Source organism: Macrosteles quadrilineatus, unplaced genomic scaffold (genome assembly GCF_028750875.1).
Source record: "Macrosteles quadrilineatus isolate MER2022 unplaced genomic scaffold, UCM_ALF_1.0 Scaffold_8__2_contigs__length_117827958, whole genome shotgun sequence".
Lineage (NCBI taxonomy): Eukaryota > Metazoa > Arthropoda > Insecta > Hemiptera > Cicadellidae > Macrosteles > Macrosteles quadrilineatus.
The window spans coordinates 2,109,392-2,136,199 of NW_026542601.1; the positions used below are offsets into that span (position 1 = coordinate 2,109,392).

A 26,808-nucleotide genomic window follows, 5' to 3' on the forward strand; every position below is an offset into this window, starting at 1 on the left:
TTTCTTATACTGAAAATGACTGTAGCCAAGATCTCTTCTTATAACATTAGAGAATCATTTGTGTAGTCACTGTACAGTAATTTACAAGGAGCGTGTAATTTTCTTTACATTTATATTAGAGGGGTATATTTAATTGAGATTTTCTTAGTGATTTCCGCTCCCCTTTTGATTTTTGAGGTTTATGCTAGGTGACCCCTACAACTTGTCTGCTTCTCTGTCAGGGGTGCAAGGGGGGCAATGATGTCAACTCAGGGGCCTTGGGGGGCACGGGGGGCTCTTTGGGACGAAGGGGGGGCAGAGTGTCCCAATCCCCTCCTGATGTAGAATTGCTGAAACAAAACAAAATTCCATTAAAATTGTGTGTTCCATCCCTTTGTGGAAAGCACTAAATAATATCCTGAATTATTAGGACATATTAAAAGAATTTGTTTTTCTTGTTTACTTCCATTAGCAGACTTGACAGTTGACTGAATACTAGGTAGCTAAAAAAGTTATGTATAACTAATAAATTATGTGGGAAGCCAAGTAGTTATATGCTCCCCTTCAAATCTGACAGTTGGCTTCATTCTAAGAGATCACCAGGATATCAATTAATTAATTTTGTTATCAAACAAAACGTCGTGTTACCATTACCAATATGGGGACGCCACGTTAGGTGGGTATTTTAACCCAAATATGAGTTAACGATGAGTGTAGAATATGGAGTGGATGATCTTCGTAGCTTTGTTACTGACTAAGATCAGCTGTTTTATCAGTCAGGATCATTTATTTAAAGCCGAATATTCAGGGACAGCTGTGTTCAGTTTCAGACCATCAAAAAGCTATATTATAGCTTTTCTCAGGATTGAGCTGGTGATGGTAACATTTTGGTTGCTAGGCGAGCACTTGGACCACCCAGCTACCCAGCCGTGATATTGTATAAAAGTTGATGTTACGTAGAAACAAGACAAGGCAGTTCCCTTACAAAAAACTTAAAAAATTTCCAATAGCAGACATAAACACTGTATATTGAAAGAATAACATTTTACCTGAATTACAGTGATCTGGATCCCTTGGCAGTTATTCACAATATGAAGACAATTTAGCTTTTTTAGTACAATTTAGTAATCCAGAGGCTATTCCACAGTAAATTTAAATTTCGTATTACCTAAAACTTTACAATTTTACCATGTACGATATTTTCGATTTTTAAGTAAGATAGTATCTTCAAGCTTAAACCCAATCAAGGCCCCACTAGAAAAAAAACCATGTAGCAGGACGTCAAACTGGTGTATAGATTCACTGCCATATTCCATATGTTTTAGGTAAATAAGCTGGCTGTTTACGTCTGGCAACTTTCCACAACTATCCACCACTGTGACGTGTAGCGCTTCCCACACTGCAGCATGGCCCCTTTTTCTAGTGGGGCCTTGACAAAATGGACTAATTAATTGATTTAGATCCTGGGTAGAATTGATGGTTCTACCTTGTGGGAGTTTGCAGATCATAATCGTTCTCAACAGCCGTGCCAACTCTAGATGACCTTTCGTACAAACTTCTAGAACAAAGGCACTCCATAAATGTATGAATTTCGGGAAAAACACATGGTTGTCAATTTTGCATGTTCTTTCATAGCCCAATCCTGTTATTTTACATAATACTTGCTATTATTATATAGCAAAAATCGATGAACAGTATAGAGCTTCAATAAAACCACTGGTCCCACTTACGGGAAAGTACAGTAATGAATAGTTAACAAAAGGTTGGATAAAATAAAACTCCTTTTAAATAGTTGTAATTTTGAATTAACCGTTGTATTGTAGAACGAAAGAATGAATTTCAGTTTAATGTTTAATACTCATTAACTTAGACATAATGGACTAGCCTGTCCCTGCATTTAGCCAAATGGTGGATGTTTGAGGAACCTGTTAATTGCAGGTCTACCAACTGGAATTCTACAAAAATATATTTTTTTGTTCAAGAAAGCTATTTACTCACTCTCGATGTATCGGTGGAAGACTCTCTGGGTTGTAGGTCATTGAATGAATCTCTTGTTGGTAGACATTGTAAAGCTCTTGAAGATCCGAGGGAAGAACCAGCTTACCCTCTGGAAAATGTTCATTTGAAATTCAATGGGAAAGTTTGCAACATAAGTTTTCTATACTTAGAGTTGTAGTTGAGAATTTTATCTGCCTTTTCCTGAAGAATTAACACAATTTTTCTTTCTCCGGAAGTAATTGTTGCTATCTTCCTTTCTTTGTAACAATTTGCAGAAATTCAGTCTCAAGAAGCGTTGGAAGGGTTACCGAGTATTAGAGTTACTGACCGCCACTGAGATTGCCATTGGATGTTCATTGGATTTTACACTATTATAGCTGAAAGAGCTCAAATAATTTAAATTGGACGTGACCCATATTTCTCTTTGTACATTTTATTTACTGCATATTACTGTATATTTATTGTATTTTTGACGTTGCCCAGTAGTGTAATACTGACAAATGACAATAGGATTCTAATTCTGATGGTTTTAGCTAATCAACATGTGTATTTGAAAACCCCATACTCCATACCCCATAATGCCCTTACCTTCCATTATCTGGCGCTGTCTGGTGATGATGTCGTCAGTTATTCTCTGCTGTCGGCTGAATCGCTGTATCAACTCACCTTGAATATAAATAGTTTAAATTCTTTAACATAATCAATTAAACAATACTTTAAAAGTTTGACAATTTTAATTAGAGTGCTATTTTCCAAAGCATTACACACTTCACAGTATTTTACAGTTTACTTTCATATCTGTTTAATAGCAATTATATGAACATTTAAAACTGTACAAATTATTGAGAGGTAAATATTAACAAAAACTGTTTTGTACCTGTATTAAAATACAATGTGATTGGTCATATAAAGTAGATAATATCTATTGGATTGTATACTTAAAAGTAGGCTATACTTCCCATTCTATTGTAAAATGTGAATACTGTCTTCATGTGTGTGTTTCATATAGTCAATGATGTTAGGTTATGTTTGAGTGTGATGATGTCCGCTACAGTAATTGTTTACTACAGTATTATTATAAAGCATTTGTTTACAGTATGCAACATATTGTTTTCTAGTTTATCTTTAGTGCACAGGACAAACAACGGTTGATGAAAACATAGTTGTATTTGAATGAATAGTTTAAAAGGTGGTTGAGTTAATAAAAAAACAAAGTAAACCACAAAACACCCTCTGCTCAAAACTGGATTAGAACACAGATTGAAATCTTATTTCTGTTTTGATAGTATAATTTTAAAAAATCTGGAAATATTAAGCTTTTAAGTTAAGTCTTCCAATTAAGTCTTTAGCTGTATGGGGGCATCTAGAAAGGAGTGTGTTTAAGGTAATAAAAACATTGTTAAGTGATTTTCACATTACCGCGCCTGCGCAGCTCATGGGTTTCCACGAGCCGTTCCCCTTGCAGAGCCATTTTGTCAGCCTCTAACTCATGAACTCGACACAGGAGAGAGAGCAACTCTTGTTCCGTCTCTGAGTCGAGACGAGAAGGTAGCTCCTGTAAAAGAACAGAGCTCATATCACAGATCAATTCACTGTTTTTAATAAAATTAAGGCAATTTTTAAAAGCGTTGTCTTTACAGTGAGGATATCTGTTACCGTACTCATCAAAAGCTAATGTCTTGGCTACAGTACAGTGAGAGATAAAGTACTTGTTACATAACCAAAAATGTCGCTTACGTTTTCCAATGCGACAGCACGTTGGCGACACTGATCCAGCTCTCTGAGTGTGGCAGACCTGAGGTTCATGTATCTCTCTTGTTCCCTCTCTATGAAGCTGAGGTCAGACCAAGCCTGATGCATGCTGGCCTCATTCCATTGGTCTAAAGAAATTATTTAAGTAAATGAATAGTTATTTTTGCAGTTTACAAATTTAAAACATAAACATTAACTTAAGTTTGTGGTATAAAAGTAAATACATTAAAATTTTCTTCATTATGCAAAAGAGTTTGTACATATTATGCATAGTATGCTTACCGGTACCAACTTGTGGTGTACAGTAGATAGTTTAGTTCTATGAAAAGTTAAAGCTGATAGGTTCATAAAATGATGACAAACGTATTTATAATCAAAATATATTTATTTCCTTAGCCTCAAGTGTGTGCCTAGAACCAGGATAGAGCTTTAGCTTGGATAGAGTAAGAGCATGTAAGAGGCTTCACAGGTTCTGAGCAAACGTGTTGCAAAACTTGGTAAGAACTGAGTTTTGGGTTTAAGTGATAGTTATGTTGGGTGTTGGTACTGTTGATAGACTCAGGTGATTTGGAAGGTTTGGTGAGATGGTAGATGGTGTGGTGGTGTAGAGGCAAAGTAGAGTGTAGGAGCGGACCAAATTTCAGGATATTTGGACATTTCAGCTTCATTTGGTAAGAAGACACATCATAGGCAATGAAAGAAGAAGAAACAAAGCTTCACACTCCCTCTAAGGGTCCTAAACTCGATAGGTATTGGTGTGGAACATATAAGAGGGGTGGATGGTAACAAGTGTAAATCGGGGCGGATAACTAAAAAGTACAATAGGAGTGAGGCAAGGACAGTGGTGGTTATTTAGATAAAAGTAGATTTCTTCCTGGAATACCGGAGGCGAAAGAAAAAAAATAATTTTGGAGTCAAGTTTCAGCCATACCAGAGTTGTTGCTGTTGTTAGTTTGTTCTGACTGGTTAGTCGTTGGTCTGCTCTTCCTTGTGTACAGCTTGTTGCTTCTTGACTCCCACTGGCTGATGATCTGATGTTGGCGTTCAGCCTCTACTCCGAGCGAGAGAAGATGGCCGTCTATGTCCATCAGGCGGCGTCTGTCAAAAGTTTTTGTGCTTAATTATAATTTGGGAAACATTTGGAATCGTTTAAAAAATCTTTTTTAGATCCAGATTATTATTAAAATCATGTTTAAATTTGTTATCTGTTCTGTGAGTCTTGAGATACAGTATAGTAGTTGGCAAACAATCTGACATAATAGGGTAATCAAGTGAAAACATCAAAAAGCTTCTAATCAGAGCTGGACAATGGAAATGCACACTTTTTGTAACAAAGAAAGAAGTTTTTTGCCAGAATGTTTACCTACAGTAGACTCCCTCTTATCCGGACACCTATTAACCAGACATCGGTTTAACCGGACTGCGCTCCCCGGAAATGAAATCTCTTTAACCGGACAATTTTTACCAGCGCATTGGTTTAACTGGACTAAATCGGCAGGAAGTGGGCGGTACTGAAACACTGTTCTCGTGGGAAAGATTTGAGACCAGTGATCAAATGTCTAAATACAATGCTCTCCTAAATTTAAGTCGAATAACACCGTAAACGGTCCGTTTTGACGAGTTTTAGGAGACGTCGGTCTAACCGGAAAAACCGTTATCCGGGTCCCAAGGAGTCCGGATAAGAGGGAGTCTACTGTATTGGAAAATTTTGTTCATGTCTTGATGCATTTTAAACTTTATTAGTGAAACAGGCTCAATAATATGATCATTTAACATCCCTTAAGAAAGGACATATCTAATGCTCTAGCAGATTACATTGCGAAATAACCTAATCTGGTCCTGAAAAATAAAAAATGATTTGTTCCCTGAAATGTTACTCCTATGAATGAAATCTTTTATGAACTTAATCCTGTAGCTAATTAGGTCTTACACAGCTTTATCTGGTCTCAAAAAGTGAACAGGATCTGCTTATTAAGATTATCCTTATGTTCAACATTTTCAATGAACCTACCTGAGTTTCATTTGGTCCGTGAAGATGTCAGGATTCTTTCACCTAATTCACACGTGAACAACCTGTTCAATGAACCCATTCCTACGGCTGATTAGTTCCTACCTGAGTTTCATTTGGTCCAGAAGATAACAGGATTCCTTCACCTAATTCACACATGAACAACCTGTTCAATGAACCTAATCCTACGGCTGATTAGTTCCTACCTGAGTTTCATTTGGTCCAGAAGATAACAGGATTCCTTCACCTAATTCACACATGAACAACCTGTTCAATGAACCTATTCCTACGGCTGATTAGTTCCTACCTGAGTTTCATTTGGTCCAGAAGATAACAGGATTCCATCACCTAATTCACGCATGAACAACCTGTTCAATGAACCTATTCCTACGGCTGATTAGTTCCTACCAGAGTTTCATTTGGTCCAGAAGATAACAGGATTCCGTCACCTAATTCACTCATGAACAACCTGTTCAATGAACCTAATCCTACACCTGATTAGTTCCTACCTGAGTTTCATCTGGTCCCTGAAGGTAGACACGATCTGTTCTCTGAGGTGTTTAGCTTGCTTTCCACCAGACGGAGGTCGCGTGACCGATGGTGGTCGATCCTCTGACATCTTCTCTCTCAGTCTGGTGATCTCTGAGCGAAGGTCCTGGATGATGTTGCGGTACTGGGACACATGGAATGACACGTCCAAGACATTCCGTTCCACCTGGAATAGGATAAAAATGTATTTAATGTATTTCAGACATTCTGTATTTGATGAACAGAAAATAGGTCTGTGATTATTTATAAAGTCTCAGTATCAAACATAATTTAGATCCCTAGGTTTGGCTCATACAAATACACTACTTGTGAATAGATGCTGAAGTTTTTATTCCAACATGAAAGAATGACCTGCTCCTGCTGACAGAAGTAATCGGTTAAAACCAGTCATAACAACAACTCATTAATTGTTATTTTAACTGGTGTCAAGGACTTGGATATTTTCAACCACCATTTTTGGAGGGTCCCCCAAGACTGATTCCTTATGGGTCCTAAAGGGACTTCCCTGTGAAGGAGTTGTTCTTAAAACATAATACTTGAAAAATTCCGATCCAAATTGAGCTTCAAATACACTCCAGATAATTTTAATTTCCAATGATGCAGATGTTTATAAATTACATAACCTTAAGAATACACTATTTAGTCGCATTGGGGCAGAAGTTCTGACCAATACAACCCTAACCTCACCTACAAACACACACCATTATAAGTGATGCTCCGGAACAGAACTCACCTTGTTGTGGCTTATCCCACTCGCCCTGGAGGCGTATGTCAAGGTGTTCCTGCTCTCCTCCCTATTCAGTCCCGCAGGACTCACGTGGGCGACCATAACAGTTCGACAGTTCCCGCTCAAAGCTTCCCGCAACAGTCTCGTCAGTTTGCTGTCTCTGTAGTTGACGTATCCTCGGCCTGGAGGTCAACATCACAGATTATCAAATTACAAGGTGTATTCTCATACCCAACACACATAAAACCAATTTCTTGTTTATTGGTTGGTCTAATGATCAAGTGAGGAAAAGCCAATCAGTTACCTAGGCGCATAAGCGACTCACACCCCATTAATTTTAAGGTAAATTTTTACTGCAGTAAATATATTCTTTTTTTGTGTTTTATATGCTGAACTGAAACATTTTTTATAAGTGGATTCAAACCAGTTTGGTTACCATCTAAAGGCATTCTTTTGTTAGAAAGTATCAATAGTTTAACCCAATGACAAATAGTATTCGGGTCTTGGATCGAATCTGCTCGGGATTGAACCAGCAACTTTCAGGTTTTAAGGCAAGGACTACAACTACTTTGTAACTTGAGGCAGATGTCTGGCCTAAGAATTGTACAAGGGACATATTTCTTGCCTCAGTTATAATTTAAACAGCAGACTCCCTGAAATCTTGTAAGTTATATTCTACATTCCTTACCTGCTTGTCCACCCTTGTTATAATAACCGAGTAAAATAATATGTTGTAAAATTTATCCTCAATGAGGGAAACGTTTATTCAAAATCAACTAAAGTGTTATCGGATATCACACCAACATTACAAAAACGTTTCCGATCTTACGGTAGGTAAATTGTTAGTATTTGAAGCAATGGAAAAACTTGTAGAATATTGACAACTGAGTACCTTTGTTAGCGAGCATAGAGCGTAGGCATTAACGATGTTAGCATACGTTTTAAAAATAAACACCAGCATAAAAACTATCGTGAGTAAAAATTTTAAAATGCATTGAACTGTTAACAATAAATCTACCAATAAGCCATACAAATTTCAGAAAGATTGGCTTAGTGGTTTGTTTACAATTAAGTTTTAAACTTCAGTGTTAGTGCAGAGTTTCTTAAAAACCGGTACTTTTTAGAATCTTTAAACTATAAAATCTTTTCTGGTAAACGGAAATTTTTTAATTGTTACCACGTAAAATGTATTTAAACCAGTTTCTATTTAACTTTTGTCTCAACAAAATCGGATAATTAATCTCAAGAGATATTTAGGCTCAAACTCAAGCACATATTTATTTCCCCGACAGTAGTCGCGGCGTGTGCAGCGCGCTAGTCGTCTGCAATGCATGATGAGAATAGTGTAGATATAAAAGTTAATAATATTAGTGTAGAGAACAATGTAATTGAGGACTTGACGAACAAAGTACTTGGACAATGTGTAGGAGTAAATTTGTTTCCAAATAGTACATATTTCTCAGGATATGAAACAATATTTACAAAAATCATTTTTGTTTAGTACCTAATTAAAATTATTGCTCAAAAATATTTCAATGTTAGAGTTCGCTATTACTGTAAAATAAGTAACGACAGTCTTCACAAAAATAAAATCAGGCAACATCTCAATAAAACTGTAATTTTTCTGGGACAATAAATTGAGTATAATTTTACAAATATATTTGGGAAGTTTAATTTAACTTACAGAATTATCTTTAGTTTATCTTGAAAGCTAATTTAGTCCTTAAAAAATTGTGCTAAACGGTTGAAAATTCTACATAGACAATATTTTTGAAAATTTCTTTAATATATACAATATTACAGTACAACAGTATAAAACATTAAAACACTGCACGCTAAATGTATAGACGACGGCCCGGCGGCGCAGCGGGCGTGGCGCGGAGCAGCGGGAATGGATCCCTTTTGTACCTGATTTTTTAGAAAACCGAGCATGATAAAAAAATTTGGTGAATCGGATAGTTAAATTTGGTTATTTATCCACAACTTTCCCGCTGACGAAATTTCTCTGACCAAAAAATAAAAAATTTCCTCGCAATACAACTTTTTCATGTCTGAATCTGAAAAATTAAACTACATAAGTATTAAACATATTTATAACTCAATTACTATCATAACTAATAATTTTATATTCACACCATCGTTTTCCTCAGTATCATGTCTACAAGTGTGCAAAATTTCAGAATTTTTTGTCAACTATTAATGTTGTTTATGATCGTGTATTTGTCGCGGGGTTTTTAATGCGAACTGAGCTCGCGGGTCTTGGATTCAGGCTGTATGACGGACCAAGATGGCGGATTTGGCCACACTTTCAGGTTAAGGATTTATAGTCAATGCTTTCAGCGTCCTCTCTATTATTATTATTATTATGTGCTCGCTGGTTATAGCATATGCTCTGATAGTCGCGCCGTGGCATTTTCCCAACGCAATAACTGCAGTACACACGTGGCCCTATTTTGCTACACAGCGCCGTTGTATGTTCGATTTTTCTACAGTGTGAACGATTTTTAAGACGGTTTGAAACTTGCAGATAACATTTATGAATTATTGGTAAAATATTGTGTCGTTGCTTATGGTCTAATAGTAACAAATATTCAAAAATTAATTTGATTAATTGGGTAAAATTGAATACCTTTAAATTTTGATTTTATTGTAAATGGTAAAATAACTTGAGCTTGAATTTAATCCTTAAGAAATTTTAGTTATGGGACCAGGTTTTGTGTCCACGTATCTATAATGATTGGTTTCTCTTTGGAAATGAATATCTCTGTATTATGGAAGTATTTCAACTAGAAGTCATAAATTGTTTTTTTTCGCTACAGTCAACCGACAAAGTCGGTTTTCTTGCACAGATGTACAGAAAGCCTTACTTTGGAGCACAGTTTTTATTTTGGTGCACAGTTTTTACTTTAGCACACATTAGTATTCCAACCAAACAACACAAACCAGCGTGCTTTTATTATGCACGTAATAAAAGTACGCTTGAAAATAAGTTGGCAACACTTAAAGATATTACGACTGCGATCAGCTGGTGCAGCGTTTCCCATTTCGTTCAATGTTTGGTTTTAACCTAACCTAAAAAAGTGTTTAAAGTGTTTGAAAAAATTATTTATATGATTTATAGTAACTGTAGGAAAAATATAATGTGTAACACGAGTGCATACTGCCTTTGGCCCACTATTTACACAATAGTTATTTGTGTATCGATCCGTAGGCGAGTGTGGAAAGTTTCTCGAGTGCAGCTGGCTCAGATGGCTTCGACGCAGGTACTATAGATACAATTTATCCAATTAAGATACAATACTTTATACACCAACGACCAACGATAGTATTATAGCAAAACAAAATGCCTTAAAAGATAAGTTTAGTATGTAAAAAAGGCCGTTTACCTCCACTCAACGAGTTTATGACGTTGCCCAGCGCCAGGAGAGATCGGTTGATGTGAGCGCCTTCTACAAGACGTTTGCCTCGGTTCTGGAAAATACAAACAATTTACATTGCTTGTAGAATTGTGAAGAGAAATGGCATTACTGTTCGGATGTGTTACAGCAATTCGGGTAGAATATAACTGTGTACGAAACAAAAAGAAACGTTCCTACTTTAGGCAATGGACATTGAGAAAAGTTAGGTATATCAGTCACGCTGTAAAACTCGCAAGTTATATCTATGGCGGTTGTCTGCAAATTTACGAGAATTGTTTTAATAATGTTAAATTTGTAGAGATTAACAGAATAAAAACATTAACTAATTATAGGGTTCAGGTTGAAACGTAGCACTACATTCAAAGTGGTCTTAATAGTTAATGAATAAGTAGTTAGGCCATAGTAATTAATCCATCAAATTGAACAGTTCTATTTATTTTAATAGGTAGACAGGACTTAAGACCTATAACTTCACCTCTCCCATAAAGGTATTTCTCATTTCATTCCTATTACCCATCATTAGAATAGTTTCGCATAGCATCAAGATTATATCATCACTGGATTATAGAAACTAAAATAATAACATATATCAACTGGGACAGCTACAACGATCCAACATTCATTAACTAGTACAGTAACATGAAGACATCCCGAGAAGGGTGACTAAGCATGTTAGCATGCAAGTTGATATATCGACAGTCTATGGGAGGGAGGAGGAGGGAAACGCAGGGTCAAATGTGTTGTAATTGTGGCAACCCTGACGGCGTCATGGTCAGCTGATCGCTGTGTTGATATCAGACACGGTAAGGGTTGAGGGTTGTTCAACGCTTATTATATCTGACCCTCAATTTTCACTGTGAAGTTATTGAGCTTTTTCATGTCTTGAATGGTTAACTTTGCAGCGATGTGCGATGGAAATAGCATGTAGGGAACAAGGGTTGTAAGGGAACAATAAAGATATACAGATTAATAATAGTAGGAATTTTCATTAAGGTGACACAGTACTCCCTATCCCGCCCATGTTAAAATTACAGTTTTTAGGTGCACATAACTTTTACAAATATTAACCTATCAACTTGAAATTTTTGTAGGCCTACTAAGTTTAATACATTATTACCCACAATAATATGAAGCAAAAAAAGTTTTTGAGCAAAATTAAATTTTTAGTATGATTTTAAAAATTTTATAAAATATTTTGTAATTTTTTAACATAAAATATTTTTTTTTATTTCAAAGGTTTTTGGTTGTCATGGAAACTGATTCGTATTATTGTTCCTCATCATATGAGGAACACACACACCAATTTTTATTAAAATTGGATTATAATTGAGGAAGAAAAGTGTACCTGACTAAAAACCACTTGACTTTCGGAAAACGACAAAAGTACCCCCTGTCACGGGTAGTAGTAGGACCCTTGGGCATGCTAAAGTAAGAACGAATAAAAGTCGCTGTATAGCTTAAAATAATTTTTTCTTCCATAATATTTGGTATGTACGTGTTCAGGAAAGAGTGTTCTACAAAACTAAATAATAAAAAATGTTTAACAAATTTAATATTTGACGGCGTACCCTCTGTGTCTTGATTAGTAGTAGGACCTTGGACATGCTAAATTAGGCTGCAATAGTTTATAAAAGTAGCTAAAAATTTTAAAAATAATTTTTTTCTTACTTAATTTTTATTATCTACGTGTTCAGAAAAGTCTGTTCTACAAAACTAAATAATAAAAAAGAATTTAAAAAAATTTTTATTTGAGTACTGTGTTACCTTAAACAAATTGAAATCCATTTTCCCTAATGTTAAAACCTATAATAATAATGTTTGTGTTGTTTAGTGTGTTTTTGCGTCATTGGTATTGTAAATTTGTTAAGAGCGCGGTTCAAACCCTAGTCTTGTTACGGGGTAGCGGATTTTTATCCCCCTGGAATTTTACCCCCTGCAAACGTGACGTCACAACTTTTGACAAACTTTTGAGCGCTCAGGTTAGGTACTAGGTCATAGTGACGTCAGCTTTGCCCAGGGGGTAAAATTCCGGCGACCCCTTGTTACCACCTAGCATTGACCTTCTGTTAGATTTTACCACTAACTGTTGCACAACAAACTTGATCTACAACCAGACTCTACTCTATTTGTGATCGAATCAACAACCTTAGTCTGTGAGGCTCTCTCTGAGCCCGCCAGGTCCAACATGTAGAGTCTTCCTTGTCTAAGTCTTGTCCGATACTGGGTCTGCTGAGGTGGAGTTGATTTCCTCACTATCACAGACAGAAGCGCATGGCTTCTGGAGGAGGTCTTGTTGGCCGCCGTGGGCTCTACTGTCCTCTCCTTGTTGCCCTTCTGTAGAAGCTCCATCACCTTTAATAAACATGCAAAGTCAAAGTCACACCTGTGTCATCAGATGTGGTGCAACACATAGGTAATAAGTGTGCTTTGGTTCGGTTTTTCGTAGTGGATTGCTTTCAGTGAGGATGGGATTCCAAGGCGCAGCGTGTATTGTTTTGTTTTGGAAGGAACCATTTTTTTTTTTAGATATAATTTAAATATAAAAGCAGTACATTGGACTGAGCCTCTCTTAAATTGGTTGAAATGCGTCTCTCTTAGCTTGTCATTCTTAGGAGTAAATATTAAATATTTATATGCTTGTTCCTAAGCTATCAACTCACTAAAACACGCCTTATTACCTTCTTTGTAAAAGCAAACCTAAGTACTCGTTTAACCTAATGCTATTTAAATAGGAAATGAATATAGCCATGCAACTTAACCAGACCAAACATAAATTATCTAAGTGAAAATCCAATCAGGTAAATAAAAAATTGTTTAGTCTGCAGGTTTGATGCGTCGATTGTATTATTTGTTTTACCCTTTACCTAAATAATGATATTTAAGCACCAAGTAGATATAAACGTAATATTTTGGAAACTACCTGCCCATAGAACGGACTCTTTGCTGGTTTGTTGGAAGGATAATCATCACGGACAGCTGGGCCCAGTTTTGAACCATCGAAATACTAATTTTCCTTAGAACCGTACAGGTGATCTTCTGGCACACTATAGCTGTAGCTAGCAAGCCATCCAACAATTTGCAGTTGAGGAAATTTTCAAATACACATAAAAGCAGTAAAACCTTACAGTTAAGAAAGAAGATAACTTAAAGTGTGCTTGAGATTAAAATCTCTAAAACGCAAGGTTAAATTCTAACCTCTAAATATACAGTGGTGATATCATATCACTCTGAAGCGGTGTTGGAATCAGAATTATTCTGCCCAACACATCCAAAGTCACGCAAAGTTCTCGAGATAAAAACACTGTTTTTACCTTTGCTCGGGACAAATCTAATATTCCCTACTGAATCGTGTGGTAGATGGCGTAGTGTTTTAAAACTCATGGAGTTTATGTAAAACAACCCCACTCTGTTATTAATTCGAAAGACTCTAATTTCCATTGTTTATTTGAAGTTTGCATGCGTTGACCACATTGACTTTAACCTTTGTGTTTGTGTGGTGTTAATGGACATTCTGTTGTTATGTTTTATGGTATTATTTTATCCATTATTGGCGTTTTTTCCAGTATTCGTGTTTGGCTGCCAGTCAAACTAAATTCGTGATTTTTGTGTGTACTGTTTACACCTTTCGAGCAGCTAATTGTGTATTTTTGTCCAGCTGACCAATATTGAACACGAAAATAATCATATTACTACAAATCATAATTGTTAGCGGGATTATACTTAAGAAGTGGGTTAGGTTAGGTTAGAGTGGTTATTTTATTTTATTAATTTACTAAACATATCGCTTCTTCTGTTGATTTTTTTTTACTTTTTTCTTCACTATCCATCAAATTTACCACCTATTGACACTCCTGAGACATAAGTGAGTTTTCCCTTGTAAGAAGCGTAAACGTTTCAAGTTGTTATCATTTTTATGATTTGTCATTATTTTAGTACGGAGATTAATTTCTTTGGCGTGTATTATTTACTATTTAGATTCAGTTCTATGATATATTTAACTGAACTATTGGTAATAACTTGACCACGTGATTAATCACGATTCAAATGCAAAACTATAGCAGTATACATACGATCTTGTGACATATGAATATACACAAAATTACTCTATAAAACTATCAGAACGACAGTTATAAAAGTGTGAATATTCTTTAATTAACTATCAGTCAATCTTTGAAATGTGGACGCTAAGTACGTATTTTAACCCAAACAAGTGAAGGATGGATGTAGAATAATCTATCCAAAATTTAAGTTTCACATCCCCACGTCTGCAATCATCACCTAAAATGGTCATACTTTTGCGTATTCCCAAAAAACGTACTTAATTTACTAAAAAAACATTCAAAACACTAAAAACTATTCCTAAACTAATACGAGTTCTCTGAATAAATTTACGATCACTGTGTTTTCCAACTCTGAAATCGGCGAAACAAACGTCAAACCCTATTCCCAACCGGAATCACCATAAATTAAAACCCTGCATAAAAATCCGTTACTACTTAACACGACATTGTCACACTACGGAAAAGTAATTTTTCTCCGGAACTGCTTAGCCAAGATAAAAACAGCAATTCGCGGTAAGGTCAAGCTATCGCATGAGCCTCAGCATGCAACCTCATACTTATATTGTTATTTTTAAAACAGCTCTTTATATTTTCGTTTGTTGTTTAAGGTATTTAGTGTTATTGCCCTTAGTGTTCTCCTAGACCTATGGTTGAAACTTTTTGATCCTTAGTGAAATTAAAACTTAAGTTGGACTTATAAAAGTCAAAGTGACGTTATTGGCGATTCGAGGGATTCGAATAATTAAAACTGAGCTTACTAGAACGAGATATCGTGCTTAATATATAAGTAAATATATAGCTTGGTTGTGATTGGAAGATATTTTCAACAAGATATAAGAGGAGATTTTAAAAAGTAAATTTGGCTGCTTAGGCCACTACAGTTGATTCAGTTTAAGTAGACAGTAGATGTACATATGGTTATAAAACAATGTTTGTGTTTTCAGCGTTATTTGCATTTTTCAAGTCTTTGGCAAAAGTCCAAACCCTCGCCCCTTGTAGCTTCTCCCTGAAACGTTTGTTAGCATTATAAACTTACAGCCTAACGACATAGCATGTAACAGAAGCAGTTACCTTCAGCAGGCACTCTACCCAGACAAACAAATGATAATCAATCATTAAGTTAACGACGGTGGAAGAACTTAATTTGATTAATCCGGTGCGGCTGGTCTTCTGTTAACAGTGTAGCACTTTTGCTCTATAGACGTGGGTTTACTCGCCTCAAATCACCATTGTCGACTTCCTATTGTGATAATGGCGTGATCGGTGGTTTAAATCTTCTTTAGCTGTCGATCCACCCGTCTAGAAAGCCTAGCCTTTCTATTTTCTACATGTGAACCTAAAAATTAAGGTTGATTAGCAACTTAGTTACGGCATTATCATGTACAAAGCTTAAAGTCTTTGGTGTTATGCAGGATTTCAACCCAGACTATAGTCAGGATTCCCGCACTCCACTCAAAGATGAGGACCAGCAGCGACTACAACGAACACTAAGGTGTTAAAGGTAAAGTAACTTTGATAAACAACATGTTGAATTACCTCTTGCGTCGAGTTGGCTACAATCTCTGTCAGTCCAGCGACTGCTGTTCCTCGACCTCTGTTTCTACTCGAGGACTCCTCTCTGAGTTCCAGGTGTCCAGAACTTGGATTCAACAAGTCTCGGATGTTCTCATTGTAGATCTCCAGGTAGGAGAGTGAAACCTGAGAACAGACCAAGAACTTGAGAAGTTCCTCGGTATCACCATCATAGTCATAATTAATTGATGAGACAGCAAACAGTAGAACTGACTTAAGAAATGATTTCTTGTTCGAGGATTCACTTACCGTGTAGTTTTGACCGTGCTTGTCGATGGACCTGAAGATATCGTTCAGGGCCCTGACCATGATGCCGGGCTCCTGGTCACTCCCTACCATCGTATGGGTCTTGCCCGCCCCAGTGGCTCCGTAGGCGAACACGGTGGCATTGTAGCCACTGATGACGTCTCGGACCAGCCCGCGGGTCGTGGCGGAGTACACTTGCTCCTGGGGAGAAAAAGAAGAAATAGCTCAGTGGTTGATCATTTGTAATAAAAGGCAAAGAATGGGCGGAAACGATCGAAAAACTGTTTGGTAAATGTATGCAGAATGGTATGTATAAATGGATTAGAAGTTGTGGAAGAGCAGAAGGTATGTATGAGAATTTGAGAAACTCTAATGAATGGGTTATCCAATAAAAAAGTTGTATTAATATAAGGTTAATTAAGGTTATAAGGTTAATATAGGTTAGGTTTGTATTAATTGTGTGTCCTCAATACGAAAGTGTGCGAAGATCAGTGTGTAAAAAAACTACAAAAATATAAACTTTTCAACGACAACTAAAAACGGCTGTTTCCCAGGCAGTATGATGAAGAAGAGTTAGTAAAGGGAATAACATAATTCCTATAAAACCTATTTAAAATCGGCGTGATTAAAGGATAGATTTGGATGCCTCATAAAACAGTTCGTCCAAGAATACAGTTAGATCGATTCTCGCCGACACACTCTGGAATCTTGACTAAGATCAGTGAAGAATGAGTATTCAAATGGGTCAAATGCCAGCAAAGAATCTTTGCTGGTATTGTTACATTTAGACGTGAATTGCTCAAGAACAGCTGATTTGAGTTTCTAGCTATCCTACTGGCTATTCTGAGGATTTAACGTTATTCGACACGTGACATAATATTATCAACAAAACTTTGGAGAAGCAAAGGTCCAAAAGTAAAAAGCCTACTTGTGTTGAGTCCTCTCCGAAAGCCAGATCGAACACGTATTTCCTCTCGCTTCCTCGTTTCTGTCGCAAGATATCGCCCTTGTCGGTGTCCACGTCTTCTACAAGGATAGTCTGCAAACAGAAAGAGGCTATATACGATGTTGTATGCTGGGAAAAATATAGAGTCACTAACACTTACTGCAAACAGACGTATGCATTACATTATTGATAGGGTATTGTAAAATCTGAATGTTTTTATCTATGCTTGATGTACGTTAAACATGAGTCCTAAATGGTGATTATATGTTTCTCTTAAATTCAAGGATAGTTTTTGGGTTGCTTTTGTGTTCGCTTATAAAACTAGAGGGCAGTATTTTACAAACTGATAATTTAATGTGGTTAAAAAAAACTGCAATCCATTTCAATGACTTTAGATAATACACATGTCAAAACACTTAGTGGTATATTTCTCTTATAAACCCTTATAAGTTCGGACTCCACTATAAACTGTAGGTCCCTTAGTCACCATTGGCTATATGGGCTATTAATCAACAGCTGTGTTTACGAAACATGTCGCCCTTAGTACATACACGACTACAAGATCGCGCCACTCATCCTACACTCATCTCCATTCATACTTGGCTTAAAACACCTACCTTTATAAGGACACCATTGTGTAAAAGTATACATAGGCCTATTTTAAACATAAAAAAATTAAACAAATTAAAATAAGGGAAGCACTCTCATCATGATATTAACAATTCAATGAGAGGTTTTTGTTACGTTTGAGTACATCATCACGCGATGAGCAAAAACTATCAATCGTGCGATAAATCATAGAACTGCACTGGACGAACCAATCCTGTCAAGTGTTAGATGCATGTTAATGATTACCGGAAATGACATTGATGGTTTCATCAATACGATTTGAGTGTACAGCTATTGATAACTTGCTTTATAACTCTTGCGCTATGAGTGGACGGGCGAATGTTAAATGCCTTTTGAGTATTTTAATGCAAAGAAAGTTCTTCTTTAGAGAATACCCAGTTTCTTCCGTGGAAGGCCTACACGGTGGGTTCCGAGCCATAGGGTCTCGACTTTGGTGAATTACCAAAAGCCATGATTGGTTATTGGTGCATTAATTGCACCAAATATTTCCTAAATTGCGCCAAGCCCTCAAAGGGCTCCAAAAATGTTCCTTAGTTGCGCCAAGTCCAAGCCGATAGGGGTGAGTTGCCGGCAGAAGGAGTCCTGGTTTACATGACATCCTAACCTATCCTAACTAAACCTAACTTAATCTAACCTAACCTAGCTTAACCTAACCTAACCTACTCAATTATACAGTCAAAGAGGGCCGCCACTTGGTGCAGAATGAACGTATTGGGTGGCTCCCTGGTGTAGTTGGCGCGATTCAGTAATACCCGAATACCTGACTCCAGGTCAATTGACTCAATTAATGCCCTCCCAAATCATCAGAGTTAGATGATTGTTTCTTTAGATGATAATAACTTAGAGTGCTTAAAGCTACGTGAAGGTTGTTGAATTTTCGTGAAGATCAGAATGTGACTAAGACCAGGCTATACTTTCATGAAGAATGTGCTTTAGAAACTAAATGATCAATGATTACGACCTTACAGATAAATGTTGATAGAATAAGAAATTGGGATTTGCATATTTAACTTTTTGGTTTTTTAAAAACTTAATAAACGTAGGCTTACGTGAAAAGGTGTTCAGTCTAAAAAGGGAAGTGTTTTAGGTCGAGATTGAGGTATGGAAAAGAATACAGTAGCCATTTATGAATAATCTACGAAGAGAAAAGAACCATTGATTATATGTCGATTGAGCACGAAGATTAACCTGCAATCAATTGACGGCTGGACTTTTCGCGGGAATGAAATGAACAATGTGCGTGCTTTGGCGGGATCTTCATGCTTTGGTGCGTGTCAGCTGGTAATGTAAATATAAATAAACAATATAATCAGCCTACAATAAGGATGGATTTTGAATTTCACATTTTTATAATCACCCAGGATAAGTATTTCAATAAACTACAGTACTTCGATGAGCTACGTGGATTTTTACGTTGCGTTTCATCTCATATTAATGAAATTGTGATATTAATTTCAAACAAGACAAATTGAGAAAAACGTCATATTAATTAAATGTCTTAGACACTAAAACGTGAAGGGGTTTTTTATTCACAGATTCTGAGTCAACCACTTGACGGAGTTTTATAATTATTCAGTTAAAAGAAAGATAATTTGAGACGAAAGGGACGTAGAAGCCATAATTCGAGTTTTGGATGTCTAGGTGTTTAATAGAGTTTAAATGTAATTTTAAAAAGGTCGACAAAAGGCCAAGCTTAAACAATAACAAGACCAGGGTTTGGGCCGTTCCTTACAAAAAACGTTATGCCAATAGTGTAGACGGACATACAGTTAGTTTTTCCCCTATGATAAGTTGTATAATCCTAACATGGCATAAAAGAAGAAAGCAAGGAAGTAGGTAGGAAGAAGTATTTGTGAATGTGTATTTGACAAATAGATACAAACAAGTGCACCTCACGTCAATTGATGTAAAATACACGTCAACAACCGGAAGTAGACAATCAATTTCGTCAATATCCTTGTCATTTACTTTTAAGTCAACAGTCAATTGGTTCCTTTCATCTCAAACGTTGCCACAAAGTCGTTCGTGCAATGTTAAATATCTGTCAAAACAAAAGAAAAGATTCTACTTTGGCAATACTGCACGCCATGTTGGAGATGTTCTAGCGGGGAAATCTTTAAAATCATCAACTTTTCGTTAAGTGAAAACATGTACTTAGGCTATATTACAATAATACAACGATAATTGAAAACATAGTTTAAAACTAATAAATAAATACACAATATCATTTGAATTTTTGAAACTTTATTTAATAAAAAAATACAGCAAAAAACAATGATTATACTACATTAGACTGATCTTACTAAACTTAAACATATGTATTTAACCGAGAAAAAAGCATTTTTTTTTTTATGAAGCTAGAGCGAACTGGTATTTAAAATAATGCCGATTATAACGACATTACACATCCAAATAATTAACAATAACCATACAACTGTTTCAACATTTTAAAAATCGTACAATATTCATATGACCGTGTCTAACAAAATGCGGCGATATGGTAACAAAACCTAGAGTTGAATCTAAAACTCCAGTGACATTGGAAAAAACCAGAAATAATGAAAACAACGAAAAAGAGAAAAGTAATCAATTACATTATATCAAAAACAACATAAAATACAATATTTAACAATGGCTTTGCGAATTGAAAAAGTAATCTTTGACTATGGTTACACCAGCACTGAGACAATGTTAAAGTCCACTTTAAATATAAAAAGAATTTAATATAATTGAGCTACTGACTGTGCTACTGTAAACAGAACATTGCCAAATCATGTAAAATTTATAGTGAAGGAAACCTATTTCAACCCATGGTAATGCCATTGACTATGTAAAGTGGTAATGCCTCACAAACTATCACAGTTAGAACAACTTGAGAACGTCAACATCTTTGATAAGAAGGAGCAAAAAGAGTAGCACAATATATGAGATGGCTATTCAATCATGTTGAACTGGATACAGCTGGTCTATAGGTCAACTTCTGTAGCCAGAGTACGTAATACAATGACTAATTGAAAAAAATGTGAAGTAAGCTCTTTGAATCCATTAGAAATACTTTCCTGTTTCAGTGAACCAAATATCGTAAAAGGAAGTCGTGAACATGACACAGCGTAAACAAAGTTCGTGTGTCATTGTTACTGTTGACACGTGACCATTTTACAGCGTGTCACGCGAAGTTATGTCGTAAAATGACGCTTCTGTGTGTCAAATGACACATTACCTGTCTATGTGAGCTCAGTTCTTTGTAAAAACTATCTTGTTAAGTGATCTTTGTTTTCTTCGTAAAGTTCCAGTGGGTTGAAACCCTACTTTGGCTGTTTTAGGCTATGCAATTTCCAGCCTTGTTTAGTTATTACACGATTGATGTTACTCAACCATCAATTAAATCTTAACTGTCTTCTACGGTAGTGACTCTATCGATGGTATATTAACTGTCTTTTTGGTGATTAATTGTTGATAACATCTGGACTGTGTTCTTTAAAGGTCAGCAAATAAATTTGTCAACGACATTTCGACTGAATTGTAAGATGGTGATAGTTGTATATGAAGCATTGAATATTAATTATTTGGTGAAGAGTGAATTCCTAATGATATCTGGATTTTATATTTTTGGTGATGAAAATCTCAGTAACGTACCGTCCAGTTCTTCGTCTCGTTACTCTTTGGTGGCGACATTGGAAATAATTACTCAACTGGCCTCGAATTAGGCCAATCTATTGTCTGCTATGTAATAATTCCTTATTGTTCTCTTAGGTTCTCTGTCAAAAGGATCGTTAAAATACTAGTTACAGGTTAAATTTACTTTTCTAACTCTTGTAGTCTTGTTGTGCTTGCCATGTTATAGAAGATGTCAAATCGACGGACGATTGTAACGAAGAATTGTTTTGGAAAAATGCAGGATAGCTCAGGGAAACAACGTGCTCCACTCCCATCTGAGACACAAAGTCACACTTCAATTACTCACAGCCGTGACAAGAATCATCATAATCGCCTCAACAAGTAAACTGACAAGACCGAAGTTCACCTCAAACCAGAGACAAGAGAACGGTCTTGTCCGGTGGATGTTGGATAGCATCTGTCGCTTGGCAAATTTGCAGTGCGTCTCGTCCTGACTGATGGTGGAGAACAACTCTGTCAGGAACAGTAGCTTCGACTTCTGTATCTGGTTGACTATGATGATCAAGGTGAAGAAGAGGAACGCACTGGAGAAGGTTGTATGCAAGATAGCCAAAACTGAAATCCTCTCTTGAAAGCAGAAATAGACAAAGATCTGGATGGTCGTGAGTATCAACCCAGCGACGGTCGCTTGAAAAGATCGCTCGAGTTCTTCTTCCGTGTTGAATAACGAACCTTGAAGAACCGCAAAAAGCTTGAAGTTTCCTTCTTGAAGCAGTTGTATTTTGAGGATTCTCGAAGTCCGTCTATGTAGCCATGATTGTTCATGGTTTGTTCGTGTCCCCTTTCAGTATTCCTTGCTGCAAGATCTTGAGGTTGTAGAAGAATACAACAATTGTAAAACATTGTGTGTTTACCAGCGCCGACATATGCGTGGTTGTGATGAGGGAGGTTATTGGTAAAACGAAGTTACTTAGCGATATTATCGTTTGAAGAAGTGCATTCAGTAGAATGATAACACACACTGGGGTGATACACGTATCAATCCAGTCACCATCCAAGATATTACCCAGCTTCAGCTCTCGTTTGATTATTTCTAGATTCAACGCGGAAGATGTTCTCGACGCATGATCACGTATTGATGAGATTAAACTGTGCACGGCGAACAGCGCGCAGAGTGTCCTCACCATCTTTACTTGCAAGGTGCCAGATTCGTATAAGGAACCATTCTTGAGAAAAATGAAGAGCTCGAATAAATATAATATTGCCAATGAGATGCTGAAAATTACTTTGCCAATGTGCCTTTTCAAGGTTTTTGACGACGTCACATTCGTTCCCACCAATGTGTTCATAGTTAACAGAGTAGTGAACGTTCCAAAGTCAGGATTCATATTTGTACGTAACATTACGACGATTGCTAATAGTTAAGTCGCAGAGAAGAAATATAACTTCTTTGTGGTTAACTGATACATTTCAATGTTGTTTATACGTCTCTAGGCAACGGTATGATGCATTTTATGATAATTGACAAGTTTTAGTTCCCGTCGTCTTTGTATGACGTGTACGATTGGTAAACATTAGCATCGATTGGACGTTAAGTTATTAGTACCCGGGGACCGAGCTTTGCTCGGGGAAAATCATTAGTTTACTCTGAAAGCAGTCTTAGTCCCTTGTAAAAAATTGTCAATAATGATGATTGCGTAAAGAAATAAATAAATACACAAACCTTATCGTCAACACAGTGAATACATCTGTCCCCTTCCGCATCCCGCAGGGGGCGGATCCTTACAGCAACCTGCAACCAAATTCGGGATTTAAAAAGGCAAAATTGTGGTAAAAATGAAGTAGGTTTGTCCGTGTTTTGCATCGCGTATGAACTTAAACATAAAAAAAATCATCCAAAGCTTCTAAAATAATTATCCATTAGGTATTAGCTTTGTATTAGCAATGATTAAAAATTCTTGAACAGGTTTCATAACCAATAGCATTATTATAGGATAAATAAAATTGCTACTTAGTTTTACTATAATAAAACCATCCAAAGTTAATGGTTTTGCCATCGGTTTAACATACTCTCAAATACATTATCCTTGTGAAATCCAGCCTAAGAAAATTGTGAGGATTTTTGTGTCCTTGTCACAATTGGTAACGTCGTATTAATAACTAAATGAATAAAGGATAATTTGATTTGATTTGAATAGTCAAAGCTAATACTGTACTGTAATATAATCCTTTCTAGGTTTATCATGTGGTGGATATACAGAAGACAATTTTAAAGTTAGTTGGGTTCGGTTTATCTAGAGAGCGTATTGTATTTAGATTACAATCTATACTTATAAAAGGCAAAGCCCTCACTGACTCACTGACTCACTGACACACTCACTCACTTATCACTAATTCTACCACTTCCCATTTACCTAGGAGGCTGAAATTCGGTACACCGATTCTTTGGGCATTAAATAGGAAAACTAAGTAGTTTTTATTCTGATCGGGCTTTCGGGCTCCGCCTCAGTGGCTCTGGAGTTTCCCATGTTAACCTTATGATTTTTCATATTTAAAAGGAATTAATGAATCTTAACAGCTGTTTCAATTAAACAAGTTGGTTCTGTTCTATGATGTTCAATAGCATTAAAGTTACAAGGATTACCAACAGGGTGCAGCACTCACACCTAAAAATAAATAAATTTTTTCAAAATATAACAATAACATGTACATCATAGGAACGGAATGTTACGAGGTTTTGAAGTTTTTCCAAAAAAATTTTACCCTTAAAAAATGGGAATATTTTTTTTCACAGCAATCGTGTAGTTCTTAAAAACCATCAATTTTGTATCCTGAAGAATTTTAGGGGTGGTGAGAAAAAAAAAAAACTGCCCATTTAACTTTTTATGAGGAAATTCGTTTTACTGTTGTATTTTGCTTGTTTATGGATATATTTTGATAAAAATTTAGCAAATTTATTTATTTGATCTTTTAATTTCCATAACACTTTTCCCTTTTACGTAGCAGCAACCCTAAGTACCGGTGTAGGGAGTATGTTTTATCTATGGTACTAGTAAAATCTTATGTTTGTTTTAAATGGGGAATAAATATGTATTGTTTTGGAAATATATTTAGTTTAAATCCAATCAGACCAATGAACATTCGCTTAGTCTGCAAGGTCACTGTGACGTCGTTTTTAAACAGTTTTTCTTATTGAAATTTTATACTTTTACAAACGTTATCAAAGAAAACAGAATATTGTGCTGTGCAATAATACATAACACAGCATAGTTATAATTAACTTAAATACTAATATTTGTTAAATACGGGTGTTTAATTTAAAATAGAGTAAAACTCTAGATGGAAATTGAACAGAGAATGCACCATAAACATACATCTAACGATGTCCTAATTTTTTTGGTGTTTGGATATACGCTTTGGAGATTCATAAAAACACCCAGACATACATTTATATTGAAAATAAACACTCAGCTCAATCCATTACACTAACACAATTAAAGTAGGCTAATATTGGATTAAGAGTGCCAACTTTTAAATGTTAAGCACAATAAATATGTTGATACAGAAACTTTTGTATGAATTTCGTAACCTTTTGCAGTACATGGAAGTACGGTAGTGCACAGTTTTGCTGATGTGGCCGTTTGTTTATCAAGATCTCACTTTTGTGTGAACAAGACCCACTGAAGGCCAAAGGTCAACTCAATTTAATATTCACCAAATGATCGATAGTTATCGAAGCGTTCTATCGATAATTGATTCGTCTTTGTCAACAATGATTCGTTCACGTTGGTTTGGGATTGATATGAATGTGTAGTTTTAGAAGGTTGCTCTTGATTGGAGGGAAGTAGGCCTATTGTGGTAGTTTTTTTTTAATTAAACCTATTTTTTCCATAATCGTTGCTCATATTTCTTAGTTGTAGGGTTTTAAGTCCTACGCTCACCCTTGCTTCGAGTGTATAATATGTATATCGCGTTCTGTACCAATGTGCAATTCACAGTATTCAATCACAGTAACAGTAACAGTATCACAGTAACTCAATGTGCAATTCATTCTTAATTTAAGCTATATTCAATACAATACCTACTAGTAGGTATTTATACGAAGGGATGAGAATAAGTTGTGACGAAAATAAATTTGAATCTGTTCTTGCACATCTGTACGTAACACTATTAATATTATGAAATATAATTAAAAACATAGTGCATATCCTTTAATACACAAGAAACGTTTCAATATTTTCTCTAAGAATCTATATCGATTTAGTACAATGTATGCACAATCTGAAACGAACATTTGCATGAAAATTCAGTTATGCTAATACACGTTGTGTTATAACAACGAAAATCACGCAAGGTTCAAATTTCATCAAGATAAAATACATTTTCCAACAAGTAAGACGTAGAAAGGGTCCTGATTTCTGCATTGTAATTTAAAATTGCACCAACAGTATATTTTTACTGCCCTATCTTAATAATTATACATTGAGCTATTGAGCCGACCATTTGTACAATTTATCGACTAATTAATTACTAAAGCATGCATTACAAGGAAACTCTACATACAAATGTATTTTTAATTTAGCTACCGGTACACATATTCATAGTGTACATGGACCAGCAATAACATTTTTCACTTAAAATTACATATTTGGATGAGCCTCCCAGAATTATTGAATGGAGTCACATTTATTTTATCTTATAGTTTTCACGCTGTGATAGTTGAAAGAAAAATTTACATTTACAGGGAAAGGTTGAATAGATTACGTTAAGTTTCCATTTCATTTAGACATGGTGAAATACTTCACGTTATTCTCTAATTTCATCTGATAAAATACTTATTTAACTATTCCTAACTTATTTAACTATTGAGAGCTATTCGATAAGGCTACCTTTGTTATGATATGAACAGTGTGTTTAACTTGCTGATTCACAAATGCATTCCCAACTTACCATGAGTTTCTCGTCTGTGGCGTTATTTTTATTGTTGTCTTCTTCAAAATGGTCGGAAGAAGAAGAAGAAGCGTAGTTGCTTGAACTGATGTCTCTGTCCATCTGTCTTGGTGCATTACAGAGAAATATTTGTACTGGGGTCCCTCAAGGGTCTGAGTTGGGGCCGGTGATGTTTTCTCATTTCTCAAACGAGTTTTTGATTTTCTGTGCGTTTCGAGAGGTATTTCTGTTGAAAATTGAATTAATTATATTTTGAGAGAGTTCCAGTTTAATCTATTATCTTAGTAGATTAGTACTGGTGACACCTAGAAAAAAAGGACCGTGTAAATAATTACTACACCACTATTATAATA

General features: G+C 35.9%; 1 protein-coding gene across 1 annotated transcript; it reads right to left on the minus strand.

The window, feature by feature from the left end:
• Positions 1–126: 126 nt before the first annotated feature.
• Positions 127–26,557, minus strand: LOC128999467 (kinesin-like protein KIF19). The gene is made up of 16 exons (XM_054426007.1): positions 26,456–26,557; positions 23,229–23,297; positions 17,240–17,350; positions 16,315–16,512; positions 16,030–16,191; positions 12,578–12,784; positions 10,400–10,484; positions 7,020–7,195; positions 6,247–6,452; positions 4,661–4,827; positions 3,715–3,857; positions 3,397–3,532; positions 2,566–2,643; positions 1,978–2,086; positions 1,466–1,537; positions 127–329 (listed from the first exon to the last, which is right to left on the minus strand). Exons 1-16 carry the CDS (start codon positions 26,555–26,557, stop codon positions 218–220), a joined length of 2,133 nt encoding a protein of 710 aa, XP_054281982.1. The 3' UTR covers positions 127–217.
• Between the last annotated feature and the right edge of the window lie 251 nt (positions 26,558–26,808).

What these genes read in the sequence shown, in the direction of transcription:
- LOC128999467 (XM_054426007.1), bottom strand. Translation starts at nt 26,557, where the DNA reads ATGGACAGAGACATCAGTTCAAGCAACTACGCTTCTTCTTCTTCTTCC. An exon ending in AGAGAGCCTCACAGACTAAG is followed by an intron (nt 10,485 to 12,577) that starts GTTGTTGATTCG and finishes TGTATTTTCCAG; the next exon opens with AACCGAGGCAAACGTCTTGT. An exon ending in CCATGAGCTGCGCAGGCGCG is followed by an intron (nt 2,644 to 3,396) that starts GTAATGTGAAAA and finishes TTTATATTCAAG; the next exon opens with GTGAGTTGATACAGCGATTC.